Source organism: Lemur catta, chromosome 14, assembly GCF_020740605.2.
Source record: "Lemur catta isolate mLemCat1 chromosome 14, mLemCat1.pri, whole genome shotgun sequence".
NCBI lineage: Eukaryota > Metazoa > Chordata > Mammalia > Primates > Lemuridae > Lemur > Lemur catta.
Window position 1 is genome coordinate 65,971,447 of NC_059141.1, and position 13,271 is coordinate 65,984,717.

Below are 13,271 nucleotides of genomic sequence, written 5' to 3' on the forward strand. Positions count from 1 at the left end.
AGGGTATTTAGGATAGTCATCACTTCAAACATTTATCACTTGTGCTGTCGAACTTACTCCTTCTGTCTAACTGTACTTTTGTGCCCATTAACCAGCTTCTCTTCATGCCCTCTCCCTCTATCGTTGCCAGCCTCTGGTAACCATCATTCTGCTCTCTACCTCCATGAGATCTGGTTGTTTAGCTCCCACATATGCATGAGAATGTGTGATATTTGTCTTTCTGCACCTGCCTTATTTCACTTAACATAATGACTTCCAATTCCATTTGTGTTGCTGCAAATGACAGAGGTTTTTCTCTTTTGTGGGTAAATAACACTCCATCCTATATATATACACCACATTTTATTTATCCATTTGTCCATTGATGTACACTTAAGTTGATTCCATATAGCGCAGAGATCACGTCAATATACTGATTGCATTTCTTTTATATATATACCCAACAGTGGGATTGCTGGATCACATGGCAGTTCTATTTTTAGTTTTCAAGGAACCTCCATACCATTTTCCAAAATGGCTATACTAATTTATATTCCCACCAATAGTGTACTAGCATCCTTGCCAGTGTCTGTTATTTTTTGTTTTATAATTGCCATTTTAACTTGGATGAGATAATATTTCATTGTGGTTTTGATTTGAATTTCCCTTATGATTAGTGATATTGAGCATTTTTTCATGTACCTGTTCAGATCGTTTGCCCATTTTAAAATCAAATTATTTAGTTTTTTGTTACTGAGTTGTTTGAGTTCCTTATGTATTCTGGTTATTAATACCTTATCAAATCACTAATTTACAGATGTTTTCTCCAATTCTATAGGTTGTCTTTTTCCTCTGTTGATTGTTTCGTTTTCTATACAGAAGCTTTTGGTTGAATGTAATTCCATTTGTCAATTTTTCTATTGTTGCCTATGCTTCTGAGGTCTTATCCAAAAAATCTTTGCCCAGACCGGTGTCATGAAGCATTTCCTCAGTTTTTTTCTAGTAGTTTCATAGTTTCAAGTCTTACTTACATTTAAGGCTTTAATCCAGGTTTATTTGATTTTTGCATATGGTGAAAGATGAGGGTCTAGTTTCTTTTTTCTGCTTATGGCAATCCAATTTTCCCAGCACCATTTATTGAAGAGACTGTCCTTTCCCCAGTGTATGTTCTTGATGCCTTTGGGAAGATGGTAAAATGATTCTGATCCCCTGTATAGGCCTAGACTAATGTTTGTGTCTTAGTTTTTAACAAAAAAGTTTAAAAGGTAAAAAAAAAAAATTAATTAAAAATAGAAAAAAGCTTATAGAATAAGGATATTAAGAAAGAAAATACTTTTGTACCGTTATACAATGGGTTTGTGGTTTTAAGCTAAGTGTTATTACAAAGTTTAAAAAATTAAAAATTTATAAACTATAAAGTAAAAAAGTTACAGTAAGCTAAGGTTAATTTATTGAAGAAAGAAAAAATTTTTAACAAATTTATTGGAGTGTAAGTATACTGTACCATGTTTATATAAAGTCTTTAGTAGTATATAAAGTCTTTAGTAGTATACAGTAATGTCCTAGGCCTTGACATTCACTCACCACTCATTCAATGACTTACCCAGAGCAACTTCCAGTCCTGCAAACTCTGTTCATACAAGGTGTACCACTTGTTATCTTATGGCTTACTTTTACTGTACCTTTTCCATGTTTAGATATATTTAGATACATACATACTTACCATAATGTTACAGTTACTTACAGTATTCAGTACAGTAACATGCTGTAGCCTGGGAGAAATAGCTTATACCTTGTAGTAGGGTATACCATCTAGATTTAAGTACACTCCGTGATATTCATACAATGACAAAATCACCTAAAACAATGCATTTCTCAGACTATCTCCCCATTGTTAAGTGATGTGTGACTGTATTTTCATTTTCTTCAAAATATTAAAAAAAAATTTCTTTTGAGATTTCCTCTTTGACTCATGTTTTCTTTAGAAGTGTGTTGTGTAATGCCCAAGCATTTTGGGGTTTTCTACCTGTCTTTCTGTTAATGGTTTAAAGTTTAATTCTGTTGTGGTCTGAGAGCAGATACTGTATGCTTTGTATTCTTTTAAATTATTTAAATTTATTAAATTTATTTATGGCCCAGAATATGGTCTATCTTGGTGAATAGTCCATGTAAGCTTGAGGAGAATGTGTATTATGCTGTTGTTGGATGAAGTAGTGTATAGATGTCCATTATATTTAGTTGATTGATGGTGCTTTTGAGTTCAACCGTGTCCTAATTTTCTGCCTGCTAGATCTTTCCATTTCTAATAGAGGGATGTTGAAGTCTCCAGCTATAATAGTGGATTCATCTGTTTCTCCTTGCAATATTATCAGTTTCTGCTTCACATATTTTGATGTTCTGTTGTTAGACACATACATATTAAGGATTGTTACGTCTTTTTGAAGAATTGACCCCTTTTAACCCTTTATTATTATGTAATGCCCTTCTTGATCCCCGATAAGTTTCTTTGCTCTGAAGTCTGCTCTGATATAGAAAAAAGCTATAAAAGCTCCTGCTTTCTTTTGGTTAGCGTTAGCCTGTTTTATCCTTCTCTATCCTTTTACTTTTAAGCTGTATGTGTTTTCATATTTAAAGTGGGTTTCTTATAGACAGCATAAGTTGAGACTTGTTTTTTGATCCACTCTGACAAGCCCTATCCCAGCATTCTATAGTTTTATGATTAGGTCTCAGTCCTTTAAAGGGTCTGTGTGCCTGGGCTGTGAACTTCACTAGTGCCTCTCAACCCCAAACTCTCACCTCTTGGGTGGCACAAGATGGCTAGAGTGGGCTGGAGTTAGATATTTCCCCTTCCCTGGGCTAGTTAGAGTCTGATAAAACTCTGGCAGCTATGCTCTGGTTAACTAGTTTCTCCTGAAGGCAGACCTTATTAAGAACAGAATGTTCTGGTGTATTTAAAAATGATTACTTTTCCCCTCCCCCTGCCAGAAACACTAGGGTTTTTCTTCTCTGATATTCACTGTGAGAACCTGACTGAGATCCTGGTGGTAAAACTCACAAAAGTGTAGAGGTCCTTCTCTGGCTTGGTCCTCCTGAGGTTTTTAATCTCATGCTTGTCCACAGTGAGCCTCCGGCAATTTGTTAATTATAGTTTTTGGGTTTTCTGCCCTGTTACTTGTTCCCAAAAGAGGTTTCTGTTCTGGTAAATTGTGATTTTCTGTATTCACCTGTCTGTCTCTCCAGTTTGGGAGGCATGGTTGACCTCTATGACCTCATTTCTCTGACAGATCCAAGAAGAATTGTTGATTTTTTCAGTTTTGTTCACCTTGTTAGTTGTTGTTACAATGGAGCGGTGACTTCCAAGCTTCTTACATGCCTGGCTAGAAACTGGAGGTCTTACATTTTAACAGGGTTTATCTACCTTCTATGTTGAGAATAGTCTGTGGAGATAAGAGGGGAGGCAGAAGAAGAGTGTTTTCCAAAAATCTAGTTGAGAAATGTGCTGTCTTGGACTAAGGAATGGTAGTTGGAGAGACAAGTATTTGTATTGTGGATGTTTGAGTGGCATAGAGCCAATGAGATTTGCTGACATATTAAATGCTAGGGTGAGAAAGTGAGGTGTCAGGGGTGACTCCATGGTATTTGACTTGAGCAAGTTGGAAGGATAGAGTTATCATTCATTAATTGAGATGAGTAAGACTGGAGCAGAAGCAGGTTTCAGGGAGCTTGGTTTTGGACGTGTTGATTTTGAGACGATTGTTAGATTTCCAAGGAGATATGTTGAATAATAGGCAGGGTATGCTTGTCTAGGGTTCAGGAAGAGATGCAGGCTAGAGAGAGCAATTGGGGAGTCTTCAACATTTAGCTGGTATTAAAGTCATGAGGTAGGATGAGGTATCCAAAGGAGTAAGTATACATTGAAAAAGAGAAGTGAGACAAGGGTACACCAAAATTAAGAGGTCAAGACATTGAGGCAGACTAACAAAGGAGCCTGAGAGGGAGCAGCAGTGACATTAGAGCAAAATCAAGGGAATATGGTATCTTGTAATTGTCCCCAGGAGGGAGTGATCAGCTGCTTTGATAGGCCAAGTAGAAAGAGAGCAGAGAATTGACCATTGGATTTAGCAAAGAGAGTTAATTGGTGACTTTAACCAACCATTTTGATGGAGTGGTAAGGATGAAAGCCTGATTAACAGTGGGTTCCAGGGAGGCCAAAGGAGAGGAATTGGAGACCATGGGTATATGCACCTCTGGGGGAGTTTCACAGTAAAAAGAAAGATAGAAATGAAGGTAGTGGATGGAAGGAGACCTGAATTCAAGAGTCTTTTTTTTTCTTTAATGGGAGAAGTAACAGTACATTTTGTATGCTGAAAGGAAAAAACATAGTTAAACAAGCAAACAAACTTTGTCCTACTGGTTCTATTTTTATTTTTGCTTTTCTTTTCTTTCTTTCTTTTTTTTTTTGAGACAGGGTCCCTCTCTGTCACCCAGGCTGCAGTGCAGTGATGTGATCATAGCTCACTGCAACCTTGAACTCTTGGGCTCAAGAGAACCTCCCACTTCAGCGTGCTGAGTAGCTAGGACTACAGGCACATGCTAACACACCCAGCTAATTTTTTAAAAAAATTTTTGTAGGCATGAGGTCTTGCTATCTTGCTAGGCTGGTTTCCAGCACCTGGCTTCAAAGGATTCTCCTGCCTTAGCCTCCTGAGTAGCTGGGACTACAGATGTGTGCCACCACATCCGGTTAATTTTTCTATTTTTTGTAGAGGCAGAGTCTCACTTTGGTCAGGCTGGTTTCAAACTCATGGCTTCAAGTGATCCTCCCACCTTGGCCTCCCAAAGTGCTGGGATTACAGATGTGAGCCTCTGCACCCGGTCTACATTTCGATTTTCAATCTAATTGGAGTTTGTTCTTATGTATGGCATTTAGGTATGGATCTAATTTTATCTTTTACCAAATGACTTTTCCAAATGACCCAGTTGTCTAAGCATCATTTACTTTAAAAATCCTATTTTGGCTCAGTAATTTGGGATCCCACCCCTATCATCTGTACTTGTGTTTATTTCTGGGCTTTCTGTATGTCAGTTGGTACCACACTTTTAATTATGGGGACTTGATAATATGTTTTCAAGTCTGGTAGGGCCAGTAGTCATCGATTTTCTGTTTTGGTGTTTTGTTTTTTTTTTAATGGCTATTTTTACATGTTTGTTTTTCCATTTAACTTTAGTTATCACCATGTCTCTTTTTAAAAAGTTGGTATTTTTAGTATGATTTTTTAAACTTATAAATTAACTTAGTCCGGACTGACATCCCTGAGTCATTCTATCCAAAAATGCGTGTCTACTTTTTTAAGTCTACTTTTATGTAGAGGGATTTAAAATTTTTCTTTGTAGAGATTTACACATTTTTTAAGTTTATTTGTAAGTATTAAATCTTTATTGCTATTGTAAAAGGGGTTTTCTCTACCGTGGTGCCCTTTAATTTTATTGCTTATTTGGAGGCTGTTGATATTTTTGTGTTAATTCTATATCCTTCTATTTTATTGAATTTTTTTCTTTCTTTTTTGGAGATGGGGTCTTGCTCTTGCTCTGTCATCCTGACTGGAGTGCAGTGGTGTGATCATAGCTCACTGCAACCTCGAACTCCTGGGCTCAAGTGATCCTCCTGCCTCAGCCTCCTGAGTATCTGGGACTATAGGCACGTGCCACTATACCCACCTGAGTTTTTAATGTTTTTGTAGAGATAGGGTCTCGTGTTGTCCAGGCTGGTCTTGAACTCCTGGCCTCAAGTGATCTTCCCACATCAGCCTCCCAAAGTACTAGAATTATAGACATGATGAGCCACCATGCCCAGCCTGAGTTTTTTTTTTTTTTTGATAGTTTTATCATAGATTCTTTAGGGTTTTTATGATATATTATCTGTCATATCATCTGCAATAGAAATAGTTTTACTACTTCTTTACTGTCTTTGGTCTCTGATTGATTTCTGTTTTCTAATTACATTGACGAATACTTCTAGTGTTCAGTAGTGACAGAGATAGTGGGCATCTTTGCCTTGTTCCTGATCTTAGTAGAAATGCTTCTAGTGTTTCACGTTTCCCTGTGTTACCTGCCAACCTTTTATTTTTTAGTCTGCTAAATGATGGCTAAGTCCATTAAAAGCAATTATAGTGGTTGTGTCAAAGCACACGACTCTTTCTTCAATCCAGCTGTAAAGTTTCCGTTACAAAAGAATTCTCTACATTGTCAATTGAATATACACATGGTGCTGATTGCCCAAAGTGCTTTAGATAAAGCACTTGTTATGTTGATGAAATCCTGTAAGCTTAGTTGAAAAGGTAACCTTGATACATTTAAAAATTTTTTAAATAAGAAAATATATTTAAAGTGGAATAATTTCTAGCTTAAAAATCTTTCCTGGCCGGGCGCTGTGGCTCACGCCTGTAATCCTAGCACTCTGGGAGGCCAAGGCGGGTGGATCGCTCGAGGTCAGGAGTTCGAGACCAGCCTGGGCAAGAGCGAGACCCCGTCTCTACTAAAAAAATAGAAATAAATTATCTGGACAGCTAAAAATATATATGGAAAAAAATTAGCTGGGCATGGTGGCACATGACTGTAGTCCCAGCTACTCGGGAGGCTGAGGCAGTAGGATCACTTGAGCCCAGGAGTTTGAGGTTGCTGTGAGCTAGGCTGACGCCAGGGCACTCTAGTCCGGGCAACAGAGTGAGACTCTGTCTCAAAAAAAAAAAATAACTGAGAAAAAAAATTTTTTTTCCTTACTGGCATTCTCTTTCAGCTAAAAGCAAAAGAGGTGAACTGTTCAATTTGGGAGATATGTGTATATCTACCCCTTGAACCCCTGTGGGCTATAGTCCATGATATGTTTTAAAATATTTAGTGAACGTTTAATAGACATTCAGGTCTACTAACAGGCCACACCACTGAAACATATCGCTCAGACAGCTACTTTTGCTTTATGGAGACTGATACTCTAGAGAGTGATTAGGGTAAAGGTTGAGTGCAGTCTGGACTTAGCTGCTGGGGCTTCACATCATGCAGTCTCTCTGTGCTTTGGTTTTATCACCTGTGAAATGCATGTACTGGTGATGTCTACTTTGCAAGATTGTTTTTACAATTAAATTGTGATAACATAGGTCAAATGAATATAACAGTGCCTGGTTTGTAATAAAAGCTAACACATGTAGCACTTACTGTTATTATTCTAATTCACTTACTTTATAGTATCATAATCAAAAGTATTAATAATTTGAGAGGGCAGTATGTGAAATATTTGAAAAATATTTTCATCAATATCAGTATCCATTAACTGTTCCATTGACTAGATAATGCTCATTCCCTGGCTCATATAGTCCAAATTTTCTTGGGGCATTTAAATGTGCAGTGTGTTTAAAAAAATTAATTATGCTAGAGTATGAAATCTGCCTTAATATTCTTTTTTTATTTTAACATATTTAGGGGGTACAAATTTTTTTGTTACATGGATCACTTTTGTAATGCTTGAGTCATGGCTATAAGTGTGCCCATCACTCGAGCAGTGTTCATTGTACCCATTAGGTAGGTTTTTGCCCCTCTCCTTCCTTCCTCCCCCCACTTGATTTCCAGTGGTTTTACTTCCCTCTGTCCACGTGTGCTCCTTGGTTAGTTCTTAATATTCTTTTAACATCACAGAAATGTAAAGAAACTTGTCTTGTAGACTATAATTTTTAGTGTTAAAAATTGTCCATAATATAATTTTTGTTTTGTTTTATTTTTTGTGTTTTTTTTTTGAGACAGGGTCTCACTGTGTTGCCTGGGCTAGAGTGCAGTGGTGTCATCATAGCTCACTGCAGCCTCAAACTCCTGGGCCCAGGCTGTCCTCCTGCTTCAGCTTCCCTAGTAACTGGAACCACAGGTGCGAGCCACCACACCCAGCTAATTTTTTTATTGTTTGTAGAGACATGGTCTTGCTATGTCTCATACTTCTTGCCTCAAGCAATCCTCCCACCTCAACCTCCCAAAGTGCTAGGATTATAGGCATGCATGATAGGATTATAGGCCACCACACCTGGCCGATTATACACTTGTAACACTTGTAACACTGAATATAAGTGAACATAGACTGTACTTTGCAGCATTTAGAACTGTCTTCTAGGCCTTAAATCTTGAACTCTTCAAGGCTGATGTCTTGTCTTATGCTTTGTTTTAGGCCAGTGGTAGCCGTGCCTTTATCTATGAGTCTATAAATTTTAGCTAAGCACCTAGCATTCAATTTAGAAATGTGCTTAATTTATTTGTACACTTAGTTCTTTAATGAAGTAGCTTTGTATCATACTCTTTTGGAGATGTTGAATTCTTTAACACTTTTTTTTATAACCTTCCCCTAAGGTATTCCCATCTGTCAGCAGCACTTAATTTGGAATAACATGGAACTTGAAGATGATTATTGCTTGAATGATTACAAGTGAGTGTAATTGCATATAAGCTGTTTTTTAGGCACTTAGTGTTATGAGTTCATATGCCAATATTTTTCTTCTAAATTGTTGGATCATTTCTCTTGTTCTGACTAGTTCTGATTCTTAGACTTCATTATAAATCCTGAACTTCAGATGTATTAGCTCGGTATCCCATAGTATCTAATCTTTGTCCTCTAATACTTTTATTTTATCTTTTTATTTTTTATGCCAAGCTGTTTATCCTCTGCCTTTTAAAAATCTTTTTATTATCTTTTTGCCTTTTTTGTCCTTTCTTTGTATATTGACCCATTCCCACCTGGCCATGTTCCTTTTCTTTCTGTTTTCACAAGGGTTTTGCATAAAAGAGAATTGCTCTCCACTTAGTCTTTCATTTCTCTTTAAGTCCTCCCTTGTGTTACTAAGCCATGCTCTAGGTACCAGTGAATGCAAGCATACTTTCTGAGTTTTTGTCTTTTTTCCCCTTCTTTCACATAATTCATCACTCTTTTCTGAAGAAAAGAGGAAAAGAGTGAGGGGCAATTTGGAAAACTGGAAGAGCACTGGGAATCAGGAGAGCTTATAGTTTTGCCATTTTTCTGTGTTCTATTTTATTAAATAGACCTGCCATTTTCTAACACTTTTGGTCTTGGGCAAGCCTCTTTTCTTCTCTGGGCCTCCTTTTCCTTATATGTGAAATGAAAAGGCAACCACATGATCACAGGGGGCTGTTCCGGTACTTTTATTCTGAGATTTCACGTCATATTTAAGGCTTATCGGAACTTTTTCACTCTTTTGTTATTTATACAAGTAAATACATTAACATTTTATATTTATTCACCTTGCTGTATCTTTTTGTATTTAGAGAGTGGGCATTATGCCTGATAAACCAGGACATAATTATGTGTAGATTTAACACTGAATGTATTTTTATGATTATGGTTTATTTTTGTGTTAACTATCCACAGCATTTCAGAAGGTTGTACCTTGAAGCTGGTATTGGCTATGCGTGGTGGACCTATAAATACTAGACGAGGTAGGCATGTGTCCATTAAAGCAATTTGACAATGACATTCTTTAAGTCAGCATTTTTATAGCCTCAGTTTTTATTCAGGTTCCCCTTCTGCTATTAGGTTTTAGAAGAATCACATTTGATTCTATATGCATTGTTCTTCAAAAAAAATGCACAGAGGTTAGAACTCTAAAATACATTCCAGAAAATCTGATGATTCTTGATTGAATCTAAGGAAATTTAAAAGTAAACCTCACCAGCATAGGGAAGGGAAATGGAATGACATAGTATAAATACTATGTTGTTACCATTGTGTTAAGGTTCATGCCAGTGTTGTTGCTTTGTTTATTTACAAAAGTTATTTATATAATCTTTGTTTTATTTTTTGTGGTTTTTTTGAGACAGGGTCTCACTGTGTTGCCTGGGCTAGAGTGCAGTGGTGTCATCATAGCTCACTACAACTTCAAACTCCTGGGCCCAGGCTGTCCTCCTGCCTCAGCTTCCTGAGTAGCTGGGACTACAGGTGCGAGCCACCACACCCAGCTAATTTTTTTTTTTTTTTGAGACAGAGTCTTCGCTCTGCCTGGGCTAGAGTGCTGTGGCATCAGCCTAGCTCACAGCAGCCTCAAACTCCTGGGCTCAAGCGATCCTCCTGCTTTAGCCTCCCAAGTAGCTGGGACTACAGGCATGTGTCACCATGCCCGGCTAATTTTTTCTATATATTTTTAGTTGGCCAGATAATTTCTATTTTTAGTAGAGACGGGGTCTCGCTCTTGCTCAGAGCTGGTCTCAAACGCCCGAGCTCAAACAATCCACCCGCTTCGGCCTCCCAGAGTGCTAGGATTATAGGCATGAGCCACCTCACCGGGCCAATTTTTTTTATTGTTTGTAAAGACATGGTCTTGCTATATTGCTTATACTGGTCCCGAACTTGAACTTTACTGAGTTTTCAATACCTGGAATGATGATTATTATGGAAAATTCCAGTGTTACCTATTTACCTGGTTTGTGATGCATCCAGGTTCCATAATATTACCATGGCCCTGTTGAATCCTTTCTCAGAATGTGAGTGGTCTCTGAAGTCCATTCCTTCATTCAATAAATACATATTGAACGTTTACCAAATGATTGGTGCAAGGTTCCAAGCGCTATAAACATGGGAAAGAAAGCCTGCATCGTGATACTGCCTACAATAAATTCGTAAAGAATTGATGTAATTTCAATTGGTTGTTAAGTGCTATGCAGGAAATAGGGTAACCGTGATCACGTCTATGGAAGTAGAATAGCAGGAAGGGTCCATTAGAGAAGATGACATGAGTGGAGACTTGACTGACAAGAAGAGCTGGGAGTGTTCACATTGGTCCCTGATTCATGTATGTCACATGAATCCCTACCAAGTGGAGGTGACTACCCAGAATAGTCCTGCACTGTGGACCTCATGGGGGAAGGCATTCATATTTGTTTGATCCTTCCTGAACCAGAAAACCGAAAGTTAAGTATTAATTCCACTGCTGGCTTACTTCCACGTGTCAAATTATGTCCCTGTGCTTCATAATTTTGGTTAGAAAATAGGGTTATTACCATTTTTTTCCTTAGCTACCTCAAGAGGTGTTAGTGACGTATGTTACTCTGGCTGTTGAACTGTTTTACATAGTTAGAGAAAACATAAGTAATGATGTTAGAACTGATTAGCACTTCTGATGTCTGGGACTTTCTATTAATGGGATTTATGACATTGTCCTCTGTGACATAAGATAGTGTTTATAGCAATGACTCAGGGTAGTGCAAGAACCCTAAGTGTTTACTGAGCCATTATGTTAAGATAGAATTATGCAGTGTTAATGCCATGTGAATTCTACTGTATTATATAGTTGAAAGTTGGTTATTTGTGTGTAATATAATGCTATTTTTAAATCACTGTGTTTAATCAGAACACCTACTTTTTTATTACAACTAAAATGGTTTTATATGTTTATGAGGAGTGTAAGTGCTAACAGATTCTGAATTAAATATTGTATATATGTATATTTTTTTACTTTTCTTTTTTAAAGGAAAATGAAAGGCATCACTACTCTCTGGTAGTTGAAGCTTTGTAATAAATAAACCTTTGTAATAATATTTTCCTACAGTTTTCTGTGCCTTGTTTGTGAACTGAAAAATCAGCAGCTAGAGCTTGTCTGTTTTTTAATATTTTAAAATAAGTTTTAAATAATTTTGCTTTTATTGAATCAACATTTTTAAAACCAAAAGCTTGATATTTCCCACCTTGTATCATTGAAATATTTGTGAAAAAGAAAAACTGAACCCAGATTTAGGACTTCTCCATATTGTATTTGAGAAATTGTTTTTTTTCTTTTTACCTATTTAGTCTTATTATTTCAAAATCTTGCTTTAGAAAGCACCTTTACCATGGGAGTTCCAGGAATATTTAGCTTTTAAATTTGCTTTTGAAATAACCATTTTCAAAGCAGCATAGAAAAAATACTTGATTTTCTTCTTTTTTTTTTGATTTTTTTATGTTTTGAGACAGAGTCTCACTCTGTTACCCAGGGTAGAGTGCCATGGCATCAGCCTAGCTCAAGGCAACCTCAAACTCCTGGGCTCAAGCAATCCTACTGCCTTAGACTCCCGAGTAGCTAGGACTACAGGCATGTGCCACCATGCCCGACTAATTTTTTCTGTGTATTTTTACTTGTCCAGCTAATTTCTTTCTGTTTTTTTAGTAGAGACGGGGGTCTCACTCTTGCTCAGGCTGGTCTCGAATTCCTGAGCTCAAATGATCCACCCGCCTCGGCCTCCCAGAGTGCTAGGATTACAGGTTTGAGCCACCGCGCCCAGCCTACTTGATTTTCTAGAGCTAAATTGTATCCTACACTTTATATGCATCATTTTATAGCTGATAAAACCTAAAGGATTTTTCTGTTATGAAAAAAAGTGTTTGTATACAAAAATATAGTTAGATAGAATGAACAATATTTGATAGCACAAGCAAGTGACTATAATAAAAAATAAGTTAGGGTATAATTTAAAATAACTTCTAGAGTGCAGTTGGAATGTTTCTGACACAAAAAAATGATAGATACCCCAATTACCCTGATTTGATTAATTCACATTGCATGCCTGTATCAAGACATCACATGTACCCCAACCCTATTGTGTACCCATAATAATTAAAAATAGAAAAAATTTTTAAAAAGAAGTGTACACACACACACACAAACACATGTGCACAGGCAATCCCAGTGATTCCTTGAGTAAGGCACCCTGTGCTAGTATAGGATAGCCTTTCATGTGGCTGTAGTAATGGCAGTAGCAACACCTAAAAAATTGGTATCATAATTTTTATTTCTTATTAATGTGGTATGGAAAGTGGAGCATTAACTTAAGAAGGGCAAGAGCTTGTTTGAAAAGTGTCTTTTAATATTTATATATTTTTTGCCTATGAAAGTCAATCAAGGCTGGGCACCGTGGCTCACACTTGTAATCCTAGTACTCTGGGTGGCCGAGGCAGGAGGATCGCTTGAGGTCAGGAGTTCGAGACCAGCCTGAGCAAGAGTGAGACCTCGTTTCTACTAAATATAGAAAAATTAGCTAGGCATGGTGGTGTGTACCTGTAGTCCCAGGTACTCGGGAGGCTGAGGCAGGAGGATTGCTTGAGCCCAGGAGTTTGAGGTTGCTGTGAGCTAGGCTGATGCCATGGCACTCTAGCCCAGGTGACAGAGGGAGACTCTGTCTCAAAAAAAAAAAAAAAAAGTCAATCAAAACATCCAAATAATTTTCGTTAGATAATCTCAATCTTATTATATTTCTAAGATTTTTATGGTTTAGTA

The 13,271-nt window shown here is 37.3% G+C and overlaps 1 protein-coding gene across 10 annotated transcripts in view; it reads left to right on the plus strand.

Moving 5' to 3' along the window:
• The window catches only part of ZFAND4 (zinc finger AN1-type containing 4), a 76,340-nt gene that overhangs the window by 30,799 nt on the left and 32,270 nt on the right, over nucleotides 1–13,271 (plus strand). For 8 of the 10 annotated variants that reach the window (XR_006739225.1, XR_006739223.1, XR_006739224.1 and 5 more), the window contains exons 3-4: nucleotides 8,365–8,440; nucleotides 9,398–9,465. Coding sequence is in view for 7 of the 10 variants with exons in the window: in XM_045568396.1 (XP_045424352.1) it covers nucleotides 8,365–8,440; nucleotides 9,398–9,465 (144 nt within the window). In the remaining 3 variants the exon portion in view is untranslated. Of the gene's footprint in view, nucleotides 1–8,361; nucleotides 8,441–9,397; nucleotides 9,466–13,271 lie in introns of those variants that run through there. The other 2 variants (XM_045568399.1, XM_045568402.1) reach the window with 2 other exon arrangements.